This window comes from Castor canadensis, chromosome 12 (genome assembly GCF_047511655.1).
Source record: "Castor canadensis chromosome 12, mCasCan1.hap1v2, whole genome shotgun sequence".
Taxonomy (NCBI): Eukaryota; Metazoa; Chordata; class Mammalia; order Rodentia; family Castoridae; genus Castor; species Castor canadensis.
In genome coordinates this window covers 20,262,502-20,279,310 of record NC_133397.1, presented here as the reverse complement: position 1 = coordinate 20,279,310, position 16,809 = coordinate 20,262,502, and the positions used below count along the sequence as shown (strand labels likewise).

General features: G+C 34.7%; 1 protein-coding gene across 6 annotated transcripts in view; it reads left to right on the top strand.

Moving 5' to 3' along the window:
* Positions 1-16,809, top strand: part of Atad2b (ATPase family AAA domain containing 2B) — a 169,534-nt gene that overhangs the window by 85,127 nt on the left and 67,598 nt on the right. For all 6 annotated transcript variants that reach the window (XR_012439623.1, XM_074049264.1, XM_020184846.2 and 3 more), the window contains 2 exons: positions 490-625; positions 8,027-8,213. Coding sequence is in view for 5 of the 6 variants with exons in the window: in XM_074049264.1 (XP_073905365.1) it covers positions 490-625; positions 8,027-8,213 (323 nt within the window). In the remaining variant the exon portion in view is untranslated. The remainder of the gene's footprint in view (positions 1-489; positions 626-8,026; positions 8,214-16,809) is intronic.

Below are 16,809 nucleotides of genomic sequence, written 5' to 3'. Positions count from 1 at the left end.
AATGAGTATATTTTTTAAGAGTGACTTTGAAAGAATTCCTGACTCCATTTTAATTAGATAAGGTTTTTCCTTCAAAAGTTGTATGCCATTTAACAAATATATGTCAATTTGTTGATTGTTACTGCTTTTGTGAATATTGGTCTTGACTATCCTATGAGTTGAATGAAATATGAAACGTTCTGTTTTGGGTCCAAGTTTAACTCCAGAGTGAGATTTTACCAAAGTGCCACTTTTCCCAACTAAATTTAGTCAGCGAAGTTTCCCAAATTATAACTTATAATGCTTAATTAGATAGTATGTAAAGGTGAAAACATGCTAGTTCCTCTTATAAATTATTCAAAATTCTGTAGTTTGTCAACTTGTGTGATCAACTTAATAAATAACTCATTAGTTAATATGATGTAATTTTTAACCCAGCTTTGGTAGGGCACTAATATTAAATAACTTTATAAGCCTCATAATTCTTGTGCTTTTTTTTTATTTGAACAGATACAGAAACTATAATTTTAGAGGATAGTGAAGATGAGAATACCTTATCAATTTTTGAGACTAATTGTCACTCAGGATCACCAAAGAAACAGTCACCATCTGCTGCTATACATAAACCCTACCTTCATTTTACAATGTGAGTAGTTTGTATAAAATTTCTCAATTCAGTGTGACTTTTGCTATTTTATGTTTACAATTATAGTGTATTTTTACTGTGGTTATAACCTTGAGGAATTTTTCTGTTGTTTGGACACAATTCTGGACAACCTTTACTGTCTGTTTTTGTGTGGTAGCAATCACTTTGTTCATCAACTACTTAAGATTGTTTTTTTCAAGTAGGAGAATCTTATCTGCTAGCTTGCTTTTTTTTTTTTCCCCAGTCATTGCGTGTGTGTGTGTGTGTGTGTGTGTGTGTGTGTGTGTAGCTGGGATAAGGATAACCTTTTGGAAATATATCCATAGGCCCCTATTTTATTGCATCTTATTTGAACTAAAATGGACAGAAATGAAGTAACTACCTTGAACTAGAACACTTTAACTTGAGGTTTCAGATAATAATTTAGGGATTTTAAGACTACTAGGCTAGTAAAGAGATTTTGAGTTAGAAATTGCTCAGTAATTAAATTACTTTGATTCTCTAAAAGCTCATTAGTTTATACTTTTATAATTTGGATTCTGTGGTTTTTCCACTTTTACCTTTTTATTGTCTATGCTAAAGAGCTTTTGCTGTGCACTATGATGAATAAATGTTTTTATTAAAAATATAGTTTTAAATTATGTGACCAAGTAGTTTTCAGATACTAACAGCATCATTACTTGGATTTACATAATTAGCAACCATAGGAAGGACCATAAAGCTTTTACCAGGTAGGTCTAATAGCACTTATATTAGAAGAGACTGGAGTTTATGTACTTTTTTAGTAATTTTTCTTATGAGTATTTTGAACAAATTTAAATCTTCAGCTTGAGTCAAAGTTTCCCTCCTGTAGATTTTGATGGGAAAAAAATTTTTTTGGTGTTTTTTTTTTTTTGAGTGGTACTGGGGTTTGAACTCATGGCCTTGTGCTTGCTAGGCAGGTGCTCTTACCACTTGAGCCATGCCTGCAGCTTGGAGAATTGTTGATTTGATTATTTGTGTTGATAATCTTTTCTTGTTTTTCATTTTTTAAAAAATGAGTCTAGATTGCTTTCATCTACTCTTTTTTTTCCTTGATGTGTTTCTTTTCCTTTTTGCTCTCAGGGGGCTTTTCTTAGACTTTTCTTTCTTTTTTTTTTTTTTAAAGCATTTTACAGATCCATTTTGTTGATAGTTTTGACTAAGCTAAATGTTTTTTTCTTGACTTTTACCTGGCTAGCATGTCTGTGTGTATGTGTGTTTGTGTGTTTGTGTGTGTATTGTTTTTTGTTTTGATAGTTTTAGTTGTTTGGTTTCAATTATGTAGTAACAGTTACGAAGAAACTGTCAGAAGACTTACATTTCAATTTTATAATATCTCTGTTGTCAACAAATGGAAGCTGAAATAGACTTTGATATTAAAAAAACTTCATTTCCAATTTTTTGTTTGACTTTTTATTAAGAACATTGTTCCTTATTTAATGTGTAACACTGGTTTGGCTCTTTTCGGAAAGAATTTGTTTAATTTTTAGCTTCCTTTACATAACCTGTTCTATCTTATAGATTGCACTTTGATGTTTTAGGAAAAGAGCTATACTCTCAAACAAGCCTTTTAAAAGATGCTTCAATAATATAAATTAATTTTCATTAATTTACCTATTTATTTACTCATTCTTTCAAATTTTGTTTACTGTATGCCAGGAGCCTGTACTTGGTACTGGAAATATAATCCTGAATAAGATATAACGTACTTCTTACTCTGGAGAAGGTTTTGTTATTAGAGTTGTTGAAGATTGTGATATGGTTAAAGTTCTATGAACATAAAACTAATTCTGGTGGGAAGTTCAGGAAAGTTTCACAGGAGATATAGTCACATTTACGGTCATTTTGAGAATAAAGGGATAAGAGTTAGCATCTGAGTGCTGTTCACATACTAGATATGAGCTAGGTACATAAGTCATATTGCATTTGTGGTGTCGTCATTTGTAGATAGGAAACTGAGTCACAAATGAGTAAATTGTCCAGGAATCATGTTGCTTGCAGGTTGCAAAACCATACTGTGCCATTGGTTTCCTGGGTTATATTTTTTATAATGTGAGCCTAACAGGTGCATTGCTTCTTTGGGCAAGTTGAGCAATGTGATTTATATATATATGTATATATATAAATATATTTATATATGTCTATGTATTTTTATACTCTGAGAAGCATGCACATTATAATAAAGGCCTTTAGTAAGGGCTACACATAGAGTTTTTGTTTGGTTGGTTTTCTGTTGGAGAAATATGTTTTAACATGCTAGATCAATGTGAAAAAAAGTAATAGGGCATAAGAAACCCTTACCTTAGTGCTAGTCCTCAGTCATACTAGGTAGGCATTGCTGGTGGGTTTTTGGGAATAGTCTCCTAAAACAATGTTGGAACCTTTTCTCAAGATTTAAGATTAAGATCTCCTAATCTTAGAGAATCTGTGTGATGGAAAATAAGTTTCTTTCTTACTTTATATTACCATAAGGGGATTAGAAACAGAGCTTTCTGAGGTTTTAAAAATGAAAATAGCTTTGTTTTTTCTGATTAGAAAGGTGATATACTCTGTAGAAAATTCAAGTAATAAAGAAGAGCATAAAGAAGAAAATAAAAATTAAAGTCCCAGCAGCTGAAGGTAATATTTGTTAAAGTTTTGGTGACCACACTTCCATGTTCTCTTTATGAATATAAGTAGACCTACACGTTATTTTATATAGATTTTATCTTCCTATAAGTTGTTTATGTAACTTGCTGTTTTTATCCATTACGCTGGGATTGCTATTTCATGTCAGGATATATTTAATGTCATTCTTTAAAGGTAGCTGCATTGAACCTATTTTTTCCGATGTTCTAAAAATTACAGAGTTTATAAAATTTGAAGTTTTTACTGGTCTTCTTTTATAAACAGAACTATAATAGACCTCTTTCTGAGTATACATCTTTATACCATTATCTGAGAGATTAAGGTAAAATTTAAGAACTGTGTCTGCTGTGTCAAAGGGTATATGCATTGATACAGATTGTTAAATTGCTTTCCAGAAAGGTGCCAGTTTCCATTTCTACCACTAATGTGTGGGAGTGGTATGTTTTAATATTCTTGTCAGTTATGAGCATTGTTTTTCTTTTGTGTGTGTGTGCATGTGTGTTGATAGGCATTGAACCCAGGGCCTTTTTCATGCTAGGCAGATGCTCTACCATTCTAGGCCTTTTTGTCTCTAAGTCTTTATCATCCATAGAGTTGAAAATAGTATATTCTTTTTCATCTAGATAATTTGTGTGTTTGTTCACATATCCATTCATACATTTAGTCATTCAAATATTTTGCAAAAGTGCCCATTGTGTGCCAGACACTGTCCAAGGTACTTGGAATATGTCAGTGAACAAAATGAGTAAGTTTCCAGCCCTCGCTGAAGTTATACTTTAGGTGGAGGAGACAAGCAATATATGTGATAGACACACAGACAGATAAAAATGCCAGAAGATAAGTATTATTTTAAAAGTAAAGAAGTCAGCGAGTCCTTGTGGGTAGGGTCACATTTTGAACATTTTGGGATAGTTAGACCAAAATATAATTTCAAAAATGTGATTTTTTCTGACTCCATAAATCACGAGAATGCTAATTTTCCTATCCTCTTAGTAATTATGGGTATCAAAATTCTTAACAATCTAATAGATAAAAAAGATACTTGTTATTGTTTTATTTATATTTTAAGTTTTTCATCTCTACTAAGTACTGTCATTTTGTTCTTAAGCCTAGTTTACTCTTTTGAACCATATTCAGCTGCCTGTTCTCTCCATTGTTATACTGTACCACAGATCTTTCTGTCTATAACTGGTCTGTATCTCTGCTTCCCTTCCTGTGATCCTGTGACCCTTTATCAATTCAGTTGTCCCAGCTATAATTTGATGTCATCCTCTACTTCTTTCTTTTTCTTCTGTGTCTAGTTAATGGTGAAATCCTGTTGATTTTTCTTATTAAATTAGCTTCACTTCAAGCTTTTCCTTTTTCACTTCCTCTGATACCGTTCTTATTTAGACTTTCATTAACATCTCATGCTTCAGTTACTATACCAGACCCTTATCTGGCCATCTCTTCCCTTGTGTCTAAAATCTGTAGGTGCTCGAGTCTCTTATATAAAATGGTTTGTATTTGCATATAACTTACATACATACTTTCAAATGCTTTCAATCATTTCTAATTTTTGCTTATGATTGCTAAAATAATGTAAATGCTATGTAAATAGTTGTTATACTGTATTGCTTCATGAACAGTTATAAGAAAAACTGTGTGTATGTTTAGTGTAGGCATAGTTTTTTCCCCAAATATTTTGGCTGAATCCATGGGTATGGAGCCCATGGTTATAGTGGGTGGACTATATGATTATGTCACTTCTCTGAAGTATATTAATTCTTTGTCTTTCTCATTGTCTTCTTCTTTGTATGTTTCAGACTTTTAACATGGCTCACAAAACCCTTCATAGTCCTTCGTAGTCTGACTGTTTTATCCCCAGCTCCTACATTGCTACTATATGTGAAAAAAAGCTGTATGATCTGTATCAGTTACTACAAAGTGCCATATCCTTTTCCCATTGTTTGCACATCCTGTTTTTTCTTTCATGAAATTCATTGCTTCTTCCTCTAATCTGTTGGATTTCTGCCTTGGTACATGTAGTTAAATAATACCACTTTTTAACCACACTGAATTATGGTAATTTGTATATTTCTGTCAGTGGTACTGTGGAATACCAAGGGCAAGACAGACATTCAACATAGACATGTAAAAATGTTATCTTTTTCTATTTCCCTTTTGAATTGCCTGCTTATGTTTTATGTTCATTGAGGTAGGCTTTTTGGGGATTATTTGTTTTTGTTAAACTATGCACATAATTGCTTTATATATTAATAATCATTCCCGTTTATATGCAATTTGGTTGTTTGCTTATTGTTCAGATTATAACTTTGAATTACAAAAGTTTTAAAATTTTTGTGAATATAAAAAATATACAAAGGCTGGGGAAAAAACACTTGTCTACTATGCATGAGGTCCTGGGTTTGATCCCAGCTCTGACCCCCTTCTTGACCCAATATATCTATAAAATATATATACATTTATATAAACTTTTTGTCTTTGGGTTATAATTCATTTTGTTTATTTTGTGAAATGAGTTTCTCAATCCTCTGTTTTTAAACATGTATTTTATAATACATCTTTGTTACATTTATGTTTTTGTGCTTCTTTTATAAAATTCTTTCAACTACCTGGTTTGTTTTCTGAGCTCTATTATATTGCATTGTTCTGTGTTTCTTTTCTTTGTTGTAGCCTACTTTCTAGTAATTGTTATTCTATAGTATATTTTTATATAAAGGAGGGCACATCTTAGCATAGTGGTTCAGAATTTACACTGAGCCATTATGGTTCAGTACAACCATATGGACCCAAGTGAGATCGATCTCAGTCGATCTATCTGTCTGTCTGTCTGTCTGTCTATCTATATCTGCCTACCTGTCTAGCCATCCATTCTTCTTTCTCTCTCTCCCTTTCTTCCTTCATTCTTTCCTTCCTCTTCTGCTTCTTTGTGTTCTTCTTTTCTTCTAGGGTTCAAACCCACTGGCTTGTGCATGCTAGGCAAACACATTCTGCTACTAATCTACATCTGAAGCTCCTGAATGAGAATTTGAACTCTGCCATCCATTTGTGTAATCTCATACCTCATCTGCTTAATATAATATGTCACAGAATTATTAAGAAAATTGAAGCCAGATGTGGTGGCACACATCTATAATCCCAGCCCTCAGGAAGCTGAGGCAGGAGGATTGTGAGTTCAAGGCCAGCCTGGCTGTATAGTGAGACCCTGCTAACCCCCTCTCCACTCCTCTCCTCCCCCCAAAAAGGACAAAGAAAAGACAAAAAATTGAACAAGAAATTTGTATGATGTATTTGTTACTAAAACATGTTTAATCTAAAATCAGCATATTTCCCCAAAATTTGTTGATGTTCTTACTTGATTTTTCTTTTAGATAAGATTGAAAATAAGTTTTAAATGTCCCTCTCCTAAATTCATTAGGAATTTTTATTAGAAATTGTTAAATGTATAAAAAAAATTAGCATCTGTATGTATTTAGTCTTTGTGTTAGTGTCAGTTTCATGCATTTCTTGCTAAGGTTGTTATTTGATAATTGTTTTCGCAATTGTGAATAGCTGCTTCTTCCTTTTTTCCATTGGTTCTTATATTGATTTTTCTTTTTTCTGTCTATCTTGTTTCTTTGCTGGTAGATTCTGATACCATTAGTGAGTCTCTTGGATTTTCTAGTACATAATCATATCCTTTACGGATACCAGTTTTTTTCCTACTTCTTCCTATTTCAGTTTCATTTTGTTTTATTCTTATTGCATTGACTTAGAATTTCTAGTGCTACGTACAGTGGTTAGACAGATTTTTAAAAATTGTTTTAGTGGTACTTTAGAATATATCAAATTCAATTTGTTTGGTTTTATACAGTTCCCTTTTTTAGTGTACAGTTTTACATGTCATGAGTAAGGGTAAGAACAGTTAGTTTTTATTGTCACATAAACAAGATTTTCCATATCCAGAAAAGTTATTTTTTTTTCTATTTTAAAAATCATTGTGGTTTTAGCCCATTCCTGCTTCTATAAGAAAATGCCTTAGAATTGGTAATTTGTTAACAGCATAAATTTATGACTCACATTTATGGAGGCTGAGAAGAACAAGATCATGGCACCAAAGGTTTGGTGTCTGGCAAGGGCGTGCTCTCTGCTTCCATGATAGCTGTCCTCACATTGCAGAAGGAGACCAAATTGGCTAGCTAGTTCTCTTGAACCCTTTTATAAGACTGTCCTCATGATGTAATCATCTTTTAAAAGCACTGCCTCCTAATATTATCACACTACTAATTAAGTTTCCATATTGAAGTTGTGGAGGACACATTCAGACCATAGTAGTGGAAAAATACATATAACATAAAAATAATATTTACCTTTTTAACCATTTAAAATCTCTCGTATTTAGAATAATCTTCAGATCTGTTTCTTAGTTGGAGAAGTGGGATTCTTAACATTTGGACCTTGAATAATTAATAACTAAAAGAATTTTTTTGTATTCTCCAAGTTAATATATGTGGTATGATAGGATGGATACCAAGGTAATTTTTCTTTCTTTTAGCATGGAGTTTTACTTTTATATCTTGGTTATTAATGTGGTTGGAGATTGTCCACATTCTAGGATCATGATTACTTTAAAAGAAGTCAGTATAGTAAAAGAAAAACTTCTATTCTTTTGAAATTTAATTTTTTATGTGAATATTTTGCCTAATGATTCATACTGATCTTCAGAGTGTATAATTTTGAAAACACTATTATGTCTTGCATATATTGCAGGTCACCATATCATCAGCCAACCTCTTACAGGCCACGATTATTGCTGTCTGGAGAACGAGGCTCTGGTCAAACTTCTCACCTTGCTCCAGCACTTTTGCATACTTTAGAACGATTCTCTGTGCATAGACTAGACCTTCCAGCACTTTATTCAGTTAGTGCCAAAACACCTGAAGAATCATGTGCACAGGTAGGTTTGTACCATGTCAGAGTACGTTGCTTTTACCTTGTGCTATACATACAGTCCAAAGTGGTTATAGATAAGGTTTTTTCAAAGAGTGATAATGTGAATATTAACTTTTATTGGCTATTCATTAGTATTCTAATATTGGTGTAGAAAATCCTTGCATGTGTAAGTTTTAAAAACTGTGCTCATTGTTTTTTATTTACAATACTTTCTTCCTGTAAATTTAATGCCGTTTCATTAAACACTGCAGAAAGGGTAAGGTTGCCTCTACCCCCACGCCACCCTCTTGTCAAAGCTGTGGTTTCAGAGCCATTCTAGATATCATAGAAGGATATCTTAGAATCTAATCATAGAAAGGAAAATGACATCCAATTTGAGATGTTAGGACTTTATATTAATATGGACTAGTGATATTAATTAAAGATTATGGTTATTTGGCTGGGCGCCAGTGACTCATTTAATCCTAGCTACTTAGGAGGCAGAGATAAGAAGGATCATGGTTCGAAGCCAGCCTGGACAAATAGTTCATGAGACCCTATCTTGAAAAAGCCCATCACAAAAGGGCTGGTGAAATGGCTCAAGTGATAGACTGCCTGTCTAGCAAGCATGAGGCCTTGAGTACAAACCACAGTACCATAAGAAAAAAAATTATGGATATTGTTTGAGTTGTTTAGTGTGTTTGATATTTGATTTTCAATTCCTAATAACCTTCTTTTTGGAAGTATCGAGATTTGAACTCAGGGCTTTTCACTTTGCTAAGCAAGTGCTCTACCACTTGGTCCACCCCTCCAGCCCCCCCTTTTTTTTTTTTTTTGTGCTTTAGTTATTTTCTAGATAGGGTCTCACACTTTTTTCCTGGGTTGGCCTTGGACTGCAGTCCTACCTATCCCTTTTGTCTAGCTGGTATTATAGATGAAGGCCACCATGTCTGGCTTGTTCTTTGAGATAGGGTCTTGCTAACTTTTCTTGGGCCTGGGCTAGTCTGTCATTGCAATCCTTCTACCTCTACCTCCCAAGTAGCCGGGATTACAGCCATGGACCACTGTGCCTGGTCTCTTATGAAACTCTTCTGGCTTGTGAAGCAAGGTTCTAGTGGGGCTATTTATATTTTTGAGGTTTTTTTTTTTTTTTTTTTTTTTTAAATACAGCCACAAATACATTATAATCTGTTCCATCTTGGAACGGGAGGTGAGAGGAGTAAGTTTTTGAGCCTAGGGTCTTGTTTTAACCATTTCTATTACAGTGTCCAGCTCATAATGAGAACTCATTAGAGCTTTTTAAATGTAGTTTTGCTATGTTGTCCAGACTGGTCATGAACTCCTGGGCTCAAGGAGTTCAACTCAGCCTCTCTAGTAGCTCGGACTGCTACTGGGCCCAGCAGTGAGTGCTCACAAATGTTTGAATATTAATAAGAGAACGTAATGTCATTTTGTTCTTTGATATTTAGCAAACATTTATATAGTTTGGATAACTGAAGAAGTAACACGTAAGAACATTTTATCCAATGTTCTTTTAAATTATATTTTACAAATGTTCAATGCATGTACTATAATTATCTAATTGAAAAATCATTCTCCACCTTGGAGCAAGAAATATGTATTTGTTAAACAGTTCATAGCAGTGTAATTTAATTTCTCTTTTATTCATAGTTTTCTGGGTATGAACATTCTAGTAGCACTTCATTACTTACAAAGATCTACTTAAAACTTTCTTTCCAAAGTGTATGAACTGAATAAAAAGCTGTATACCAGTGTTTAGCTCCCCGTTTTACACATTTAGCTCATCCTGGCTGTGAGTGTTTCCTATAATGTTGATTTATGTCTTTGCTCATAGTTTTCCTTTTTTGGTGAGACAAAATTTTTACAAGTAAGAGAATTATTCAGTACCATTCAAAATAACCCAAATGATTTACTAGGAAACTATAAATTGCCAAAATTGACTCTAGAAACTAAACTGCTACTAACTGTGGGAGAAGAAATTGAGCATGTGTTGTAAAAGCACTACACCTAGACAGTTTTACAGGTGATGTACCTTAATTTTAAAGGATAAGATCATTTTGATTCCAAATTGTTCCAGTTGAAGAAATCTGTGAGATTGACAAAACAGCTATACTGTAGACCAATCTCACTTAGGCAGTGATCATGAAGAAAATAGTCTAAATGAAATCTAGTAGCAGAAGAATAATAAATCATTATTATTAAGATATGAAAGATTGATTCACATAGTGAGAAGTATAAGTATTTCAAAGTATGCATTAAAGTAATATCTGTCTATGATATTTGGGAAACTTAAAATGTCAACTAAAAATTGTTCAGGACAATGAGAAAATTCTGTTAAGTGGGCACTTTCATAGTTAATGTTCTAAAATTGATAATTTTGTTTTATGGAAATTATAAGAAGTTAGAAATATATACATATATCTACATATCTAGATCTATATGGTTTGCATAGGAATTAACCCTAAATAATTAGTATTTAGCCTAAAAGAAGAAAAGTAAAATTCAGGGCCAAATGTGGGCAGTATATCTATAATCCAAGCTACTCAGAAGGTGTAGTTTGAGAGGATTGCAGTTTGAGACATCTGGGCAAAAAATTAGTGAGACCCCAAACTGGGCTTGATGTTATACTCCTGTCTGTGTGGTAGGTGGAGATAGGAGGATCACTATCTAGGCTGGCCCAGGCAAAAAGTGTTAAACCCTATCTGAAAAACAACTGAAATAAAAAAGAGCTATAGGTTTGGCTGAAGTGGTAGAGCAACCTGTCTAGCAAGTGTGAGACTTTGAGTTTAAACCCATGCTCCCCCCGACCAAAAAAAAAAAAACGAAGTAAAATTCAGTTGCAGGGGACAGCTGAATAAATGAAACATATACCTGTTTTTAGCTACTCTACTATACTTCAATTTGGAGTGTGGACCCGAGTCAAATTACAAAGAATAAAATCTCAGCTACTTTGTTTAATAAATGTCAACTGGGACACATTGCTTCACCTGTTTGAGCCTTAATTTTCTCATCTATAAAATGAAGATAATGACACTTAGCATGAAGTTGTATTAAAATAAACACATCAAGCTGGTCGCCAGTGGCTCACGCCTGTAATCCTAGTTTCTCAGGAGGCAGAGATCAGGAGGATCATGGTTCAAAGCCAGCCTGGGCAAATAGTTCATGCGACTCTATCTCGAAAACCCTTCACAAAAATAGGGCTGACGGAGTGACTTAAGATGTAGGCTCCGAGTTCAAGCCCCAGTACTGCAACAGAACAAAACAAAACAACAACAACAAAAAACCCACATCAAATATACCCGGATACAGTGGTCCACATATTAGCTATAATCATATTTATTACTATTGCTGCTGCTGCTGCTGGTAAAACCAAATGGGAAAGCTGTGAGTTCTTTTCTAAATTAATATATAAATTAAGTGTGATCTTATTTATAATCCCTTCATAATTTAGATGGGAGAAATGTATGAAGGGTCTGTATTTCTTCAAGATAATAAATGTGAGAGTAGCAAGGTGAATTCTAGAGGGAAAAGTGTAATGCACTTTTGTGTTGTTGCAATAGAATTATGGTAAAAATAAGGAATTTGAAACTGTGCAGATAGACACAGGACATAATAGGACAAATGAGAAAATTCACATCGAGGCCTCTGTAGAAACAGTATCTAATGGTGGTAGCCACAATAATGAATACATTTCATATTAGTATGATAGAAGAAATGGGTTATTTAGTAAATGGTCTTAGAAAACTGGCTAGCTCTAATTATGGACAGTAGAAAAACAAAACAAATCAAATGCATTTCCTTTTTCTATATACCCAAATAAATTCTAGGTCTTCAGTGGAACTGTAAAAATACTAAGAGAATTTACAAACTCATATATTTATTATCTTCTGTGTAAGAAAGTAATTTCTAAGCAATGCACGAAAGTTAGAAAACAAAAAAATGAGGAATTTGGCTATATAAAGTTTTAAATTTTACATGGCAAAAAGTATTCTTTAAATAAAATTGACACAGTCTGGGGAAAAAAGCACATTTGTTACACACATGTCAGGAACAAGTTTCTTAAATATAGAAAATAGTCTTGAAATCAGTATGAAGAAAGAATAACAATCTAATATAAAAATTGGCAAAACGGAGTTGGTTGTAGTGGCCCATGACTACAATCCCAGCACTCCAGAGGCTTGAGGCAGTTGATCATGAGGTTGTCTGGTCTCATCGAAAGACCCTGTCTTTAAAAAAAAAAAAAAAAAAAGGCCATGTACTAGTGGCTTATGCCTGTAATCCTAGCTACTGTGAAGGCAGAGATCAGGAGGATAAGACAAATAGTTTGTGAAGCCCTACTTTGGAAAAACAAAACAAAACACAAAAAAGTACTGGTGGAGTGGCTCAAGTGGTAGAGTGCCTACCTAGCAAGCATGAGGCCCTGTGCTGCTGCTCCTCCCATCCCTCCACCAAAAATAGGAGCATGCTATGTATGTACAGGGAGAAAGGATAAGCAACCAATAAAAGTTTGAAAAGATGTTTAGCTTCATTTATAAGTGAAAATAAACTAAGTTAGCTTTTTAAAAGAAACGTAGCCAGAAACATGATACCAGTGTTGGAGATGTGGGATGCTTATACTTAGTTAATGGAAGTGTAAATTCATTTAACGATTTTGAAGTGTAGTTTGTCATTATAAAATTAAAAATACATATACCTTTGACCAAGGAGTTCTGTGTTTAGGAATTTTTCCCAAAGATGTCTTAGCTGTGCATATTCAGAGCCAAATTATAAGGATATTTATCATAGCATTATGTATAATTTTCAAATATGTATAATTTTTATGTATAAGAATACATAAACTGAATGTCTTTTAGTGGAGGTCTGGGTAAAGTAAATGATGGTATATCCTGATATGCAAAAAATTCTGTGAAGCTACTACCAAAAATGAGGTCAATTTATGTAGGCTGATTTGGGAAGGTGAAGGAGACATTGGTGAAAAAAACCAAAACAAGTATCCTTAAAAACTATTTGTAATCGTTGCTTTGCCTTGATTCTGGAATATGTAAACTCTTTTTTCTTTTCATTTATTTTTTATTTTTGCAGTGCTGGGGATCAAACCCAGTGCTTTGTGCATACTACACAAGTACTTTCCCTCAGAGCTGTATTTAGTTACACTCTGTTGTAGTGTTTGGAATTTTTTTTCTTACTATGACATTTATACTTGACTGCTTCAAGCAAACGAAAGATGGAAGAACTAGGCGTGGTGGTGTGCCTGTAGTTCCAGCTACTCAGGAGGTTGAAGCAAGAGGTTTGCTTGAGAATAGGAGTATATGACCAACCTGGTCAGCGTAGTGAGTCTTCCTTCCTCCCTCCTTCCCCTCTCCCTCCCTCCCTCCCTTCCTCCCCCCTTGTTCCCTCCCTCCCTTCCTCCCCACTTCCTTCCTCTCCCCACCTTTCTTTCCTCTCCCCACCTTTAAAAACTTCCCTTTAAGATTGCCTTTCATATTTATGTTATACTATTAGAGGTGACTGTATGTTGATGTTACTGGGATCCTAGACTTTTCAGAATCCTACTTGGCTAAACTTGAATCCTAACTTCATACTTTTTCATCAGTTTTACATTTTTGCTTTCACTACTTTCATCATCTTCGTGGGGAGAGTCCAGAGAAGTGTCACTTGGTATTGGAATACAGCAAAAAACCCTATTTATCATTTTGGTTGTACATCTCATCTTCTCAGCATATACCTAAAGAGAATCTTAGTTAGAAGTAGAGCTTATTCTTGAATAAGGGCCACGTGGATGTCCAGTTGGCCAGGACATGAATGAGAGCTGTGTAGTCAAGACAACTGAAGCCTAGATTCCTGAACACCATCAGAGTCCAGATAAACTGTCTTGATTAATCCTTGAATATTTGTATTCTAAGTGCATATCTAAAATTATTTTAAATTTATAAATATAATAGTTTTTTTCAAAAAATTCTCCAAAAAAGAGATTGTTGTATAATGAAACTGAGTTTTTTCATAATCTTTGAAGGTTGGCAAACCTGGTTTTAAGTATGTCTAAAAATACTAAGAAAGAGCATATCTCAGGTGCTAAAACCACTGTAAAAATTTTAAAAGTCTTTCTTTTCTACTATATTTCCTTTTTGTTTTTTAAATTTTTATTTTGTTCATATGTGCATACAATGTTTGGGTCATTTCCGCCCTTCCCCCCCCCCCCCCGCCCCCTCCCTTACCCTCTTTACCCCTCGCTACCCAGCAGAAACTATTTTGTCCTTATCTCTAATTTTGTTGAAGAGAGAGTGTAAGCAATAATAGGAAGGAAAAGGGTTTTTGCTAGTTGAGATAAGGATAGCTATACAGGGAGTTGACTCGCATTGATTTCCTATGCATATGTGTTACCTTCTAGGCTAATTCTTCTTGAACTAACCTTTTCTCTAGTTCCTGGTCCCCTTCTCCTATTGGCCTCAGTTGCTTTAAAGTATCTGCTTTAGTTTCTCTGTGTTGAGGGCAACAAATGCTATCTAGTTTTTTAGGTGTCTTACCTATCCTCATACCTCTCTTGTGTGCTCTCACTTTATCATGTGATCAAAGTCCAATCCCCTTGTTGTGTTTGCCCTTGATCTAATGTCCACATATGAGGGAGAACATACGATTTTTGGTCTTTTGGGCCAGGCTAACCTCACTCAGAATGATGTTCTCCAATTCCATCCATTTACCAGCGAATGATAACATTTCGTTCTTCTTCATGGCTGCATAAAATTCCATTGTGTATAGATACCACATTTTCTTAATCCATTCGTCAGTGGTGGGGCATCTTGGCTGTTTCCATATCTTGGCTATTGTGAATAGTGCCGCAATAAACATGGATGTGCAGGTGCCTCTGGAGTAACAGTCTTTTGGGTATATCCCCAAGAGTGGTATTGCTGGATCATATGGTAGATATATGTTTAGATTTTTAAGTAGCCTCCAAATTTTTTTCCAGAGTGTTTGTACTAGTCTACATTCCCACCAGCAGTGTAAGAGGGTTCTGTATTTCCTTTTTCCTTTACTTCTCTTGGGAAATAGACTTCTATCAAATAAAGGTGGAATATAAGGTTTCAAGCTATGACAAGTTATTCTTGCATGTGTTTCTCTTTCCCCCAAGCTTTACTGTACTTAATATAAAGTAAGTTATATATTTAATAGTGTAGCATGAACATGAAAAGTAGTCTTAATGGGGTGAAGTCTTAAATCACTTGCAAAGAATGTATTTACATGCATGACAAGGTGAAAAGGGGGGAAGAGCCCTTCTTGGTATTCCTTTTTTTTGTGGACTAGTGTTGAGGGCAATGCATTTGCTAGGCAGGTGCTTTAACACTTGAGCCATACCCTCAGTTCTTTTTGCTTTTATTGTTTTTCCAATAGGGTCTGGTATTTATGTGTGGGTCAACTTGGCCCGTGATCCTCCTACTTATGCTTCCTGTGTAGTGTGCCACCTTGCTCAGCTTTTTTTTTTTATTCATATGTGCATACAATGTTTGGGTCATTTCTTCCCCCCTCTCCCACCCCTTCCCTTACCATCCCCCCCCGCCCCCTCCCTCTTCCCCCAACCCCCTTGATACCTGACAGAAACTATTTTGCCCTTATCTCTAATTTTGTTGTAGAGAGAGTATAAGCAATAATAGGAAGGAACAAGGGTTTTTGCTAGTTGAGATAAGGATAGCTATACAGGGAGTTGACTCACATTGATTTCCTGTGCATGTGTATTACCTTCTAGGTTAATTCTTCTTGATCTAACCTTTTCTCTAGTTCCTGGTCCCCTTCTTCTATTGGCCTTGGTTGCTTTAAAATATCTGCTTTAGTTTCTCTGTGTTGAGGGCAACAAATGCCATCTAGCTTTTTAGGTGTCTTACCTATCCTTATACCTCTCTTGTGTGCTCTCGCTTTTATCTTGTGATCAAAGTCCAATCCCCTTGTTGTGTTTGCCCTTGATCTAATGTCCACATATGAGAGAGAACATACGGTTTTTGGTCTTTTGGGCCAGGCTAACCTCACTCAGAATGATGTTCTCCAATTCCATCCATTTACCAGCGAATGATAACATTTCGTTCTTCTTCATGGCTACATAAAATTCCATTGTGTATAGATACCACATTTTCTTAATCCATTCGTCAGTAGTGGGGCATCTTGGCTGTTTCCATAACTTGGCTATTGTGAATAGTGCTGCAATAAACATGGGTGTGCAGGTGCCTCTGGAGTAAGCTGTGTCATAGTCTTTTGGGTATATCCTCAAGAGTGGTATTGCTGGGTCATATGGTAGATCATCAGCTCTTATTAGTTGAGATGGGATCTCGTAAACTTTTTGCCTGGGGTGACCGTAAACCTCAACCCTCCTTAATCTCCACATCCTGAGTAGTTAGTATTACAGGTATGAGCCACAGCACTTGGCTTGGGTATTCTTTTTACTGTAGGGATGGTGTTTAATTGTACATTTATCCTTTAAAACAAATCCATACATAAATAGATGATAGAACTTCTTTTCCCCACTTGACTGCCTCAGCTTTTGATTAATATCAGTTGGAGTAATGTTAGAGAAGTTAGTGTCTACTATAGGGTATTTCTCATCGTTTCTTTTTCTT